Here is a 14,411-nt window from a genome sequence, read left to right on the forward strand (position 1 = left end):
GCGGAGATCGGGAGCCGTCCAGAGCTCGGTGGGTAATCCATTCCAAAGGGTCAGTGCGGCCACAGAGAACGCCCTCATCCTGGGAGTCGCCAGCTGACACTGTCTGGCCAATGGCACCCGGAGGAGGGCAGCTCTATGTGAACGCACAGGGCGGTGGGAGGCCGGTAGGAAGTGGTCCTGCAAGTACCCCTGGCCCATGCCATGTAGGGCTTTATAGATCAATACCAGCACCTTGAAGCGGATCTGGAAGACCACCGGCAGCCAATGCAGCTCGCGCAGGAGAGGTGTTGCACGAGAGTAACAGGAAGCTCCCGTAACAACCCGCGCAGCCGCATTCTGGACTAGCTGGAGCCTCCAAGTGCACCACAAGGATAGCCCCATGTAGAGGGCATTGCAGTAATCCAACCGAGAGACAATGAGAGCTTGAGTGACTGTAAGGAGGGCATCCCTGTCTAGGAAAGGCCACAACTGGCGCACTAGGTGAACCTGTGCAAAGGCCCCCCTTGTCACAGCCAATAGATGGTCCACCAAGGACAGCCGTGAATCGAGGACGCCAAGATTGCGAACCTTTTCAGAGGGAGTAAGTAGCTCCCCTCCCATCAAAAGTGATGGGGTAGCTAGATCAGGCGATGCCGGTATCCACAGCCACTCGGTCTTGGAGCGGTTGAGTCTGAGCCTGTTTCTACCCATCCAAACCCGTACCGCCTCCAAGCACTTTGACATCACAGAAAGGGCATCCCTGGGTTGGTCCGGGGTGGAGATATACAATTGGGTACCATCAGTGTACTGATGATATCCCACCCCGAAACGACGAATGATCTCACCCAGCGGCTTCATGTAGATGTTAAAGAACAGGGGGGAGAGAACCGACCCCTGCGGCACCCCACACGTGAGGGGCCTAGGGGAGGATCTCTTACCCCCTGCCCAAACTGCGTACGGACCGAGAGGTAGGAGGAGAACCACTGTAGCACAGTGCCCCCTATTCCCAACACCCGGAGCCGTCGCAGTAGGATACCATGGTCGATGGTATCGAAAGCCGCCGAGAGGTCAAGAAGTACCAGAATGGAGGAACAGCCCCCATCCCGGGCCCGCCAGAGATCATTCACCAGGGCAACCAATGCCGTTTCCGTGCTGTGGCCGCGCCTGAAACCCAATTGGTACGGGTCTAGGTAATCAGCTTCCTCCAGGAATTGTGGGAGTTGGTACGCCACCACGGCCTCAACAACCTTCGCTACAAGGCGAAGGTTGGAGACAGATTCATGCTCAAGATTCAGAGATTCAGCTAGTTATTCATTACATTTAATTTGTGAAAAAGAAAGGCCATCACAAGCAGTCAAGCATTGTTACTAAAACCTGACTTCTACATCATTCAGAGCACTCTTAGAGAGCTTTGTGGGGGGGATCTTACAGTTAAATAACTATTCCTTTTGAGTAATTAAATTCAGTGAACTCTGGGCAATCTTTGGGAGAAAGGCCTACAAGCAAATTGAAGGAGTTGAATTTATTTTCTAAAATAAACTGAAATTAGATCATGAACAGTTTCTAATATTACCTTAACTCTCAACATTTAGACACTTTGCTCAATGTGTTCTTGGCTATTGCTGTGGATAATTTGGCCAATGCACAAGAGCTCACCAAGGTAAGACTGCTTCTCTAGCAATGGACAAGAGATTATGGAATGCTTGTTTACTAAATGTGATTATTGAAGTGGAGGAAAGAATAATTACCCCATCCATTGAACCCAGCTATAAATCAGTGATTTTCCAATCAAAGCTAGCATTGTCATGTTGGCTGATGACACCCAGTATTACATACACGTTTACGTCGAATCGGATTTAATCTCTGTCTGATTGTTTTCCATGAACCAAATGTGTATTTCTAGATGCATGGAATTGTAGGGCTGCTGAATTGACATCCACGCTCTTCAAGGGGCACATGGATTTTACAATCCAATATTAATTGCTGCTGTCCAAAGGTTCGTAATTTTTTCAGAACATGGGTACCATCGTTTGATATCAAATGATGGCACCTCCCCACCCTTGTTATTACTCAAGACCCACAAGATCTTATAAAGTCTCATGTAAGAATGCTAAAACCTTGTGAAATTTCATGCAAAATTTCGGCATACTCTCATTCATTGATGAAAGATTGCTCAAACCTTCCAAGTCTTAATAATCTCATGGGTTTCTGCTATTTTTTAAAATATAATTTTAATTTAAAGATTGCTAGTAAAAGATGACCTGGCACATGGGATCTTTTATTGCTAAGCTCTGGTATAAATTATATGACACAAAAGAGCAAATCTTTGTGCAAGGTGATTCTGTTTTATGAAGTTCTAAGTTCTCACTTTCAGTTTAGCTTCACAGTAGTGAAGGTTTAGCTCTTGCCTGAATATGCTGCTCTGAAAAAATACCTAAAGCTAAACATGAGTTCCTTCCATTCTTTTAGCCCAAAAATAGGCCAACACAATGTAAGCTTTACTGTGCCTCAGCGACGAGGCTGGGAAGCTGTGCTGTTCTTACAAATTTAATGTGGGACAGTTTCAAAGGAACAATTACTGGAGAAGAAGGTGGGGGGGGGAACCCTCTTTAACAGCAAACAATATCTGACTGCCTCCACAGCAGGCTAGCAGTGAAATACAGGTGATGTCATGAGGAGATATTCCTGAAAAATAATCAGCAAGCCGTTTTTGTGCTGCAGTAAGCAGGACATGAAGACAAATTCAAACTTTACATTTAAATTTTATATTTGTTAATGCCAGAAAGGTTTTGTACTTCTGTGCCTCTCTCTTTTATAAATACTTCGATATGTTCTCCTTTTGCATCTGTCCTACTATTTCTATAGCATATACTGGTGATCATAGGAAAAATGCAGTTACTTCATTGAATTGTAAAAGTACATTATTAAGAGGGCTCTTGACCTTATCTTATGAATAGCATGTAGCCCCTTATATTCAAAGCAATAGATACATCATGAAACGGAAGAATGGCTCTTGGTTTCAGTAGGAAGAGTAAGGACATTAGCAGATCCTCTCTAATATATGGCCTTCGCAGGATGAACAAGAAGAAGAAGAAGCAGCTAACCAGAAACTTGCCCTCCAGAAGGCGAAGGAAGTAGCAGAAGTGAGTCCTCTTTCTGCAGCCAGCATGTCAATAGCAGTGTAAGTGCTATATTGATGGATCTCTGTCCCATGTTACCCTACGTTTTCTGCAAAGGAAGGTAGATTAATGATCATTTCTGGATCTTGGTGAATGGTCTCTAGTGAGACAATGTACTTGAGGTTCTGTTAAATGGTGGGGACAGTTTATGGAGGAAAATCTTTCCTGATCTTGGTCTTTCATAATATATGTAGAACTGTGGGGTACATAGAGAGAATTGAGATAGGAAAGTAAGCTGCAGCCCAAATTATTTCTATTTATCATCCCATAACAGCAGGCAGTACAAAATAAGAATCAAGACACATGACTATTTATTAGTTTCTTAAACCCAGACAGAAAGATTCTCTGTTGCATCTCAAATTAGTATATTATTGAACATGGTTGTACATATCTAGATTCATTAGCCATTTTCCTGGCAGGTTAAGAGCAATTCATAAACCAAGTATTTTCTCTGGCTTTGCATGTTGTTTCCAGTCATACCAATAAAACATCCAGCTGAAGAGTTGTGTCACTTATCTTCTGGAACATCAGACTTTGGTAATCAGCTTAGTATCAGTAAAAATGATAAAAAATGCCACGTCCAATCTAAACATCTCATTGATACTGTTACCAACTTCAATTGCAATTACAATCACCAACATTGGTATTTATGGATGTGCAACGTTTTGGGATCGAGAATTGCATTTATGTCGTGTTCGAGTTTAAATGTGTGCAGAAAAAAGCAAAACAAATTGTGTCTCAAAGTAAAAATCATTTATTTAGAAGATTCTTACCATTTTTGCATAAGTTGCTTTCATCTGCCCACTTTTTCCCACTACTTTATCAAGTTTACAAAAACTCAGCAGAAGACCAAAAAGGGATACAGTTGCTCAAATATATTTCGCCATAAAAGCCTAATTCACAGATGGTTACAAATGCCATTTTCTTCTGCCTTACATTGTTTCTAAGAAGGTATAAACTGGATGTTCTGAAAAAAAAATTGATTAGGTACAGATGACACAGTAGTATAGTACCCTAACAAGAATATTAGACCTCCTTGAGAACCTGATACTGAAAGCTCTTCAGATATATTGATTTCAACTCTCAATCCTTAACCATAGCTAAGCTCATTGTACAATTCTAGGAATAAAGTCCACACCTCCAAAGTGACTTAAGGTAGGAAATACTGGGTTTAGACAGAGCTTTTATTGCACAGAAAACATTTTTAAAAATCTATCCTTTTTTCCCCATAGGAAAGAGCAGCAAAAGAATCAAAAAGGCAGCAAATCTGTTTGGGAACAACGGACAAGTGAAATGCGGAAACAGAATTTACTGGCAAGTAGAGAGGCCCTATACAATGAGATGGATCCTGAGGATCACTGGAAGGTTACATACGCCCGGCAAATGCGTCCAGACATGAAAACTCACTTAGACAGACCACTGGTGGTAGATCCTCAAGAAAATCGGAATAACAACACCAACAAGACACGTCCCAGTGAGCCACCCTTGAATCCCCACTTTGGACAGCAACGGTCTGTGGAATTCCTACGAAAACCACCCCGTTACCATGCACATTCACGAGAATCCCACCTGTATGAGCGTCCCGACTCAGGAAGCTTGGAGCCTCGACACCCAAGGAGCAATAGCAAGGAAATAGACTTTAATCAAGAAAGTAGATGTCATGATATTGATTATCCCAGCAAGGAGCATAGTGTCATTCCAGAGCAGGGTTATCATGGTGACTGTGCCTCAGAGCGCATCAAAAATTTAGATCCCCACCGCTGGCGACAAGGTAGCAAAGAAAGTCAAAGTGGATCACCTCATACGGTAGATGGTGAACGGGAGCACCGGCGGCATAGAACACACCGCCGAATACCAGATGATGGAAGTGGTGAACAGAGTGGCAGAGTTGAGCGTCGCCCTCGGCATCGTGAAGGGAGCAGGCCTGTACGAACTGACATGGGTGGGGAACATCCTGATGGAGAAAGGCGCCGACGGCACCGGCATGTTGGACAGTCCTCTTATGAAGTCGATGGCAAGGAACGCCGACACCGACGCAGGAAGTGAGTAAGAACAGGACTGAAATGCAATCATTTGGGGGCTTCTGAAATCATGCCGAATAATTTCCTTACAATTACTTTAGAATACCAACTAACATAAGTTCTTATAAAAGGTTAAATAATTATTTTGAGATTTAGGGAGAAGTTTTTATTTGAATTAAATTAGTTGGTCAAATTTCCTACATGAAAACTGATTAGAATGTCAAAGAGATAAAGCTTCTTTGGTGATAAATGGATTGCTAGTTAAAACAGTGGTCCCCAACCTTTCTGAGTGTGGACCAGTAGTGGCGGTGGCAAGGGGGTAGAGGGGATGGTTTTGCATGCGCACAAGCTGCTTGCATGGCCCAGTTCCCAACAAGCCACAGCCCAGTTCTGGGCCGCAGCCTGGGGATTGAAAACTCCTGAGTTAGAACATCTGATTTTGCAATAGAGAATGTATAATTTGCACACAAATGCATGCATGGTACTATTTCATCAATTGCCCTTTAGTTTACATACAGTTGGATTATTGTACAACCAGTATTTCCACATGCATGTGGGATTCCCATGAATCTATAAAGGGGGGAGACACCTTTTGCTAATACAAGTTCATTTTATGGACATACGGCTGTTCAAAATGTTTAAGAGGGACTGGGAAATGGACCATGGATGAAGAAAATAGCATTAATATTTAGGCTTATTATCACCCCATAGTGCTTTACAGCACTCTTTGGGTGGTTACAATGTAGAAGCATTATTTGCATTTTGTCCCCAACAATCTAGGTCCTAAAATGTAGGTTTAGCAATAGAAAGTGTTTGTGTAATGCTTCTTCCAGGTATTGGTTTGGAGTGTGGTGAGACTAACAGCAACCTGATGGCTTTAAATATTCCATGCTACCATTAGTTGTATTTCTATGACATTTAAGAAATAATATGTTGCTAACGTTTTACTTTTTTTAATATGCTACAGAGAAAACCAAGGTTCTGGTCATCCACCAGGACCAAACCTATCTACCACAAGGCCAATTCAGCAAGATATGGGACGTTTAGAACCTCCAGTATCTGAGGATATTGACAACATGAAGAATAATAAATTGGCAACCAATGAAACCTCAAACCCACATCTCATCAGTCATTCTCAGAATGATCCTATCAAAGGAGGAAACCACTCAAATTCCACACCACACTGCACATCCCAAAATCAACCTATTCCTTTGGACCAATCATTTCTCAACTCTCAGAATTCTACCAGTCGCCAAACCCCCAGTAACCCTGCCAATCCAGCCAGTCCTGGAGCTCCTAAAAATCCAGAGAACAGCCTTATTGTCACTAATCCCACAACCCAAAACAATCCACCCAAAACTGCCAAGAAATCAGAATACACAGCAGTGGAGATTCCACCTGCCTTCCCACCTCCAATCAATAATGCTATAATGCAAGGTGAGCACTAAGTGTACTTGATCAGTAGACTTAAAACCAGGTGACATGGACATCAAGCAGAAAAGTTAGACTCATATGCATTTGATCCTGTGAATTAAGAGAGCATATGGGAACAATTCAGGGTGGGTATAAGAGAGGCAGTGTATTAAAAGCACAGTGAACATCTATTAATAATACCATAACTTCGGGTACTAGTAAAGATGTCTTTGTATGTTTGATTGAATGATAGGAGGCACTACCCCTTTATGTTTCTCGATAACATGTTTGAATGGACATTTTGAATATATAAGATGATACATTGTTTTTTATTTGCACATCCACAGCTCTGTGTTGTACTTTATGTGTTCTTTTTGGTTTTGTTACCAGTCAATAAGAATGCCAATCCAGAGCCTCTGCCAAAGAAAGAGGAAGAGAAAAAAGAAGAAGATGATGATGAGGGAGGTGAAGATGGGCCCAAGCCTATGCCACCATACAGTTCTATGTTCATCCTCTCAACCACTAATCCGTAAGTTACTAGATTGAGCAAGCCTTATGCCCAGAGAGTGCCTAGAGGTAACTCCTGAGGGCCAATGAAAGAAAAGAAAGGGGTTCTGTCAAGGTTCTAGATGAAGAGTTTGGGGTTCTTTTGTGTGAGGGTGTTGACAGAGGTTGTGGATGAGGGAGTCACTTCAGACAAGGTAGAAAGATATTTTGTTATTAGGGATTTTTATATTTAAATTGTATGTATATAAACCTGTTTTCTTTGGGTATAGTTAATCACGTTTATTTTTTGTTTCAATCCTGAAATTAACTGGTTGCCTTCTATCACCTGCCTTAGCATGGCTGAGTTATTGACTCCCAAAATTTGTGTTTTGGTTTTATTTAGCCAGATCCAGAATGGGATGAGGATTTCCCCTTCAATACCCATCCACCCCCGTTCCCAAGAGGGCTAGTGGAGAAAGGAAAAACTGGTTTATTGTGACTTAATTTTGGTTATGGTTATATTTTCTGGGAAAAAATAAAGGACAGATCTGAAAAGGGGACAAACCTGAAAGAGGTTCATAAGGATAAAAAAAAGTAATTATGTTTAGAACTTTGCTTTATGAAAGAAAAGTCAAGAGCAAAACCAAGGAAATTAAAAATGAAATAAATCTGAAAGACAACTTTCTGAAATTAAAGATTGTCTTTTATAATAAAAGAACTTATTGTCGTTGTAGTTATTCACCAACAGGCAAGTTATCTCAGGACTGAAGAAACTCAGAGAACGGGGTTGTTCAACCCTGACGCCATTTGATTAAAATTGTCTATGTGAAATACTTGATTCAACAGGCTATGTGTGTGATTTGATTTTTAAAAAATAATTCTGATATAGATTAGATTGTCAAAATGTGAGTTGGGTTCAAGCTCGTTAGCTTGTATTGAGAATGTGACTCAGGTTATGTGAGTAATCTAAAATTGGTTTCAAAAACGTGCAGTGGTTTAGTTTATGAGATAGTAACTAACAAATATCTATATGCTACCCTGATTGCTTTCCAAATTTAGTGTGTGGTGTTGATGGCCCCAGTCTTTTTATCTGACACAGTGAGAGAAAACTACATGTCTGCTTCACACATGATGCTCCCTAATGCATCTTTGCCTATTTGTGCTAGTTTTCGGCGTCTCTGTCACTACATTGTCAATCTGCGCTACTTTGAGATCTGCATTCTGATGGTGATTGCCATGAGCAGCATTGCATTGGCTGCTGAAGATCCTGTACAGCCGAGTGCTCCTCGTAATAATGTAAGTCCTCCTTTGTCTCTATTGGTGCAGCATACATAAATTGCAGCTCCTGTTCTCCTATTTCCGAGCCATGAAAATGAATCATGGAATACTAAAATTAATAGAGTTAGTAGCCCTAAAATTTGCAGCACGTGAAAGGGAGCAAAGTATATTTTTAAATATTCTCAGCAAGGTGCAGTCTCCACCCAAACTAAATCTTCTTAAGCAATTAAATATATTTGTTTAGTCTTTCCTCAATACTGATGGACCATCGGCAGTTTATTTCAAATTTATGTTTGCTGATACTGACCCAGAGTAAAGTTGAAGAATATCCCACCTTCTTGCATAGGAGTTTTACCAAAGAAGCAAACAAGATGTTGTGGTGAGAGATGGGACTTTTAATTTCTTAGTTTCTTTATTTCTTTGGGGAGGTGGGAATCAACTTCATTTCTGCATGATATAGCAATACTTTGTTTGTGAAGTCATGTTTATCACATAATGTGCAACCAAGCTCCTTGTAGATAAGAATCATGATCATGTAGGAGCTTATTAAGATCAAATGCCTGTGACCAATTGACTTGGATTCTGGTATCTTCTATATAGATCACAGATCCGAGATTATTATTTTGGCTTTCACTGTGCAAGGTAATTCTTGATCACTCAGAGATAGGGTTCAAATGAGTTAATAGAGCTACAACTGAAAATCATATCACATGTTCTTTTCTATATCTGTGCAAATTTCTAGTAAAATAAAATTGATAGAATAACTTGCCAGTGTAATTTATATCGGTGTTAAAATACAATTTTCTCAAATCCTTTTGAATTACATGATGTTTCATTTTTACAATGGGTCCTTTTGGTTCTTTCTCATGTATTTACTAAGACTTACTTCATACAGGAATATATTTAAATGCCCAATGTATATCCTAGATTTTTTAGAGTATTCCTTGAGTGCAAATTAGGCTGAAATTGTTTAATTCTATACTTGATAGAATATATTCTGTAAAAGCTTGAATTCTTTTCATATTTTTCTTGCTCAAAAGTCGTGCTTCAATTTAAATAGATAAAGAGGAGACAATGGATGGAAAGGGAGAGAAAGCAATAAATCAGAGGCTGGCTTCTGAGCATCTTACACTGCACTTTCTTTTTCAAGAACTTCTGAACAGGTCTTGTGAGATATCCCTAAGGAAACAGTAATGAAATAATTAGCACAGCATCTCAGTAGGGGGATGGGCAGGAAGCAGACATTCTGCATTAGGCAGCAATAAGAAATCTTTATGTTGGCATGTGGAAAAAGCAACTCAAACATCCAGGAACCATACGCCAACTAAAAAACAAGGGTAACCAGATGGAGTGACATTATTACAGCAGTGACATTATTACACGGTGGAGATTATTCATCTCTTAGGAAAGTTAAGCCCTCTCTAGATTAGAAGGTTCTGGGTGACAGAAAAGGGCAATGGTATAGTACAATTGCACATCCAAAGCAGAAAAGTGGCTGTGATTTTGACAGAGAGAACAAGTAAACAAAGCAACTAACCCAGCCCTTTTTGCCACTGCTATCAAATGGATAACTGTATGCCCAAGCTTTCTTGCTTAATAGTCCTTAAACTTGCAATTTAAATAATAGTCTAGCATACTCGTTATGTACTCAGTATAATATGGCACTTAGCCATTGGTTGAACGAAAACATTTCCCTAAACAAATTTGTACCGTTGATATTTTAAATAACGTAAAAGAATTTAATTTTGAAAATATGTTTTTAAAAATATTGGAGAATAAGGATTAAAATCTTACATTCAGTGCTAATTTTGGATGTTCGGATTTTGATTGGCTGAGCTGTTTGCTTATCTGTAGCTCAGCCTGATGCGTCTCCTTTGGAACTGGTTCCAGTGAGATTTTTAAACTCTTGCAGACCTTTTCCTGCCAATGTCATGCAATTCCTGTTTCCTTCTCATCTTTAAAATGTCCCAATTGCTTTTGATAATTGCTGCTCCCTTCCATAGGGGAAAAGAAATATTCCTTCCTCTAGTTGTCTCTCTTTTTCAAGTCTCTCCTTTCACTCTTTGCAGATGTGTATGTAATAAATGATCAGTGTTGCATAAACATTCTTGTAACCTTAAGAAATAGTATCAGGCCTCAGTTCAAGATTCAGAGTGAACTTAAAACTGACTGCAAGAGATTTTAGTTATACTAAACAGCAAATTAACTTTCAGTTTTGCAAAAAGATAGATGCTGTTTGTTGTGGGAGCAACCTGTTCGTGTTAGTTTTAACTTCATCCTAAAGATTATCATGCCCTTATTTTATTTGCTATTGAAATGTTTTTATATGCTTTATTTGATATACTTTATGCTGTTGTTTCGCAGACCTTCTCAATAAATGTTGATTTATTTAAAATCAGTTTCATATGTACAGATCACCTTGCTTTCCCCCCTCAGATTCATCTTTTTCCTAGAAACTTCAAAAATCAAGGGATAGTAATAGATGTAGTGTCCTACTTAGAAATAATAATTCTCTGCTATAATTGAAGAGATAGCAACAGCAACAACACTTAGATTTATATAGCACTCCATAGTGCTTTATAGAGCTGTCTGAGCAGTTTACAATGTCAACATATTGTAACACTCTGGGTCCTCATTTTATCGACCTCGGAAGGATGGAAGGCTGAGTCAGCTTTGAACCAGTCAGTAGCGATGTCCTGGTTGTGGAAAGAGTTAGCTTGCAATACTGCATTGTAACTACAATACCACCATGGCTCCTGAAATATTAAATCAACATACAGTGTAAAATTCAGCACTAATGTAAGGAAAAACAGCTGTTGAATCAAAGTATAGTATAAAATTTAATACTTTCGTAAGGCTTTAAAGGCGTACATCAATAATGTGCTGCTTATCCTTTTTTTAGTATGTATGATAGGATTCACAATTTCCTTACAACATAACTTTAATTCACTGAATTAAATTGAACATTTAATTCAAATCGCTATATTAATGTAGGACAACTGTTGTCTTTTAGAAAGAGGTGTGTGTGTATACGCATATGTGTGCACATGCACACACACACACACACACACACATATACACATGTTGCTCTTCAATAAAGCAAGGAACATTTATTTTCAATGTAATATGTTGCCCCATGTGACTAATAAAAATTCAGTTCATTTGTCTGATTTCTTACAGGAAAAATGATGTTGTTTCTTACAATGTGGGTATCACAAATTTATAAGGAGAGATTCTTTTCTTAGTTTTTATTATTATTTACTACTTTGTTTATTTTTATCAATAGAGAATTATTCTTTTTTCCTTTAAAGATGGTCCCTCTTAACATTTTCAATCCTGATTCTGATTAAACCTAAGAACTTTTCCACATGTGGAAATGGCAGTTATCTCAGGTCACTCCTCTTCCCTATGTCTCCATAATATTGTGAGCTCACATGAGACTAACAGCTATCAGCTTGACTCCTACTCCTAGGAGAATGTCATGAAAACAATTTGCAGTATTTCCTCTGGAGCTGCGAGAGAAGACTAGTTCTCACCTTATGCAGTTTCTCCCCTTCTGCCAGATAGCCTGGCACTGTTACCCTTTGCCACACTCACACCTAATTCCTCTGCACTGATACTGAGGACGGGCTTTGCTGCTCCCCAAATACAATCATCTTTGCAAAAAATTATTTTTAGTATTCCCTCCAGCTGAAGGATATGCTAGTCAACTCAAGAAGGGAAAGCTGAGGATAGCGACTAAGTGCCCCTCAATGCTGTAAATGTGCTGTTTACATGTATTTGGAGCTAGAAGCCATGTGGGAAAGTTCTTATTTTAAAACTATTTTTCCCCACTCACCATCTTCATATTTTCCACCATGATTGCAGAGGTTAGTTCATATTGTACAAGGAAACAAATCCTTCCTGACCAAAGTACAGCTAAACTGATTTGTTGTTTCAGAGATTCTGATTATGTGTGGGGGTCTTTGCTGCCTGAAACTTTCGAATGCCTCCTCAAGACTTGCTTACTTCACACTGATTTAATTGCAAGATCAGTTAGGCTCATTTATTTCAAAGGAGTTAGCAAGTCTTGAACTGTATATTTTTATTATTTTCTCTCCTTCCTATAGGTTCTTCGTTACTTTGATTATGTCTTCACAGGTGTCTTCACCTTTGAAATGGTTGTTAAGGTTAGTAAACTTTCTTGATTTTTTTTCCAGTGCATGCTAAATTATTATCATATGACAGAACATTTCCAACATAATAAGGGGAGAGTCAATATATCATGAAATACTGTACCAGTATGTATTTTTTACAATAGTCTTTGAAATAACTCTGAATTTAAAGGCTATTTTCCAGATTATTATAGTAATACATGTAGCAGCACAAAAATGAGCACAGGTCTTCAAGAATATTTTCATAGCATGATATTGATTCTGATTGTAATGTGGGATAATAGCTCCTATGTGACAGAGTTTAAGAGAAGTAATCATAAATCCTAGACAGATTCATTTCTCTTCAAATGCCATTTTGAAGCACCAACATCATAAAATACATGGGAGAGAATATGATGACTGTGAACATTAAGTATCCAGGAAACCAACAATAGTAATTAAATTCTTATATTCTAGCATACCAATTCTCAAGTATACCAATTCATGTATTCAAAAATCCTTTAAGTCAAACTTCGATCTCTGAACTAGATGTTATTATTATTTGCCCTGTGCATACGTATTGTAATTTATCCTTAGTATTTTTATTTTCTTGCGAGAAAGTTCATTTTTAGGCTCTTCTCCTCTTTTGCAAAGTGGGTTCTATTAGATTAATGTTCAGAATGAACATTTCAGGGCTGCAGTTAATCAAACTCATATGTACTGATTTGGAAACCTGCATTTCTTTACTTTGTCTGGTTTTTGCAGATGATTGACTTAGGACTGATCCTTCATCGGGGCTCTTATTTTCGGGATCTGTGGAACATCTTGGATTTTATTGTGGTCAGTGGAGCATTGGTGGCATTTGCCTTCACGTAAGTTTCTTAGGCTAGCTCTCTAGGGTTATAGTGCTTGCTTTCTTTTTCTGATATTTTTTTAACAAGCATAGCTGCTTCTCCTTCAACTGGAAGATTTTCTTGTTGAAGTTTGATGCATGATGGATTGTTTATAATTTTCAACATTTATATGACTTGTTTTTCCTCATCACGTTCCCTCTTCCAATGCCAGCTTAAGTCATATAGAGCATGAATACTCAGCTTTGTATTCCCCTCCCATTTGGCTTGGGACAGTCCTTGCATGTGGAACTTTTTCCTGATAGACTGTTAGCAAAACAGTCGACTCTGCAAATGTTTGAGGCACCCTAGCTGTCACAATAAGTTCCTATATTCTGTTCAGTAAATATGTTGTGATACTGCTTTCTGTGATTACAGTGCCAAAGATTCACGAGATAGATATCCAGAGTGAAAACTAAGAGTTGATCTATTTATAGAGAGAGTTCTGCTACTTTCTTTTCAGATCGGTGGAAATAGTTTGTCAAATATAGAACCAACTTGTAATTTATGAATGTTACATTTAGAGTATGTTTGTTTTCTCACAATTTCTCACAATCCATCATCAAACTAATAACAACGGTTGTAATTGTCTTCATTGTGATAATCATCAAGAAAATAATGTGAGAAATCAATGCTCTTGGTATATCAACGAATTTTTTAAAAAAAATTCCAGTCAGCACCATCAAGCTCATTGACCTTAACTACTAGCTAGTAAATACAATAAAGATAAAGGTTTTCCTGTCCAGTCATGTTCGACTCAAGGGAGTGGTGCTTATTTCTGTTTCTTGACTGTTGGCCAAAGACATTTTTTGTGGTGGGTTTCATCAGGTTCTGACCAGTTCTGGAAAACCGGTAGCAGAAATTTTGAGTAGTTCAGAGAACCAGTAAATACCACCTCTGACTGGCCCTGCCCCCATCTATTCTCTGCCTCCTGAGCCCCAGTTGATCGGGAGGAAATGGGGATTTTGCAGTAACCTTCCCCTGGATTGGGGTGGGAATGGAGATTTTACAGTATCCTTCCCCTGCCACACC

At 39.2% G+C, this 14,411-nt stretch overlaps 1 protein-coding gene across 4 annotated transcripts in view; it reads left to right on the forward strand.

Annotated features, from left to right (window-relative positions):
* CACNA1A (calcium voltage-gated channel subunit alpha1 A) overlaps nt 1-14,411 on the forward strand; it is a 360,780-nt gene that overhangs the window by 220,153 nt on the left and 126,216 nt on the right. For all 4 annotated transcript variants that reach the window (XM_087887342.1, XM_087887339.1, XM_087887340.1 and 1 more), the window contains 8 exons: nt 1,572-1,639; nt 3,054-3,160; nt 4,391-5,200; nt 6,147-6,616; nt 6,983-7,121; nt 8,245-8,374; nt 12,466-12,525; nt 13,255-13,361. In XM_087887342.1, the coding sequence (XP_087743468.1) occupies nt 1,572-1,639; nt 3,054-3,160; nt 4,391-5,200; nt 6,147-6,616; nt 6,983-7,121; nt 8,245-8,374; nt 12,466-12,525; nt 13,255-13,361 (1,891 nt within the window). The remainder of the gene's footprint in view (nt 1-1,571; nt 1,640-3,053; nt 3,161-4,390; nt 5,201-6,146; nt 6,617-6,982; nt 7,122-8,244; nt 8,375-12,465; nt 12,526-13,254; nt 13,362-14,411) is intronic.

The sequence above is a fragment of the Pantherophis guttatus genome, chromosome 2 (genome assembly GCF_059756535.1).
Source record: "Pantherophis guttatus breed Tessera chromosome 2, ASM5975653v1, whole genome shotgun sequence".
NCBI lineage: Eukaryota > Metazoa > Chordata > Lepidosauria > Squamata > Colubridae > Pantherophis > Pantherophis guttatus.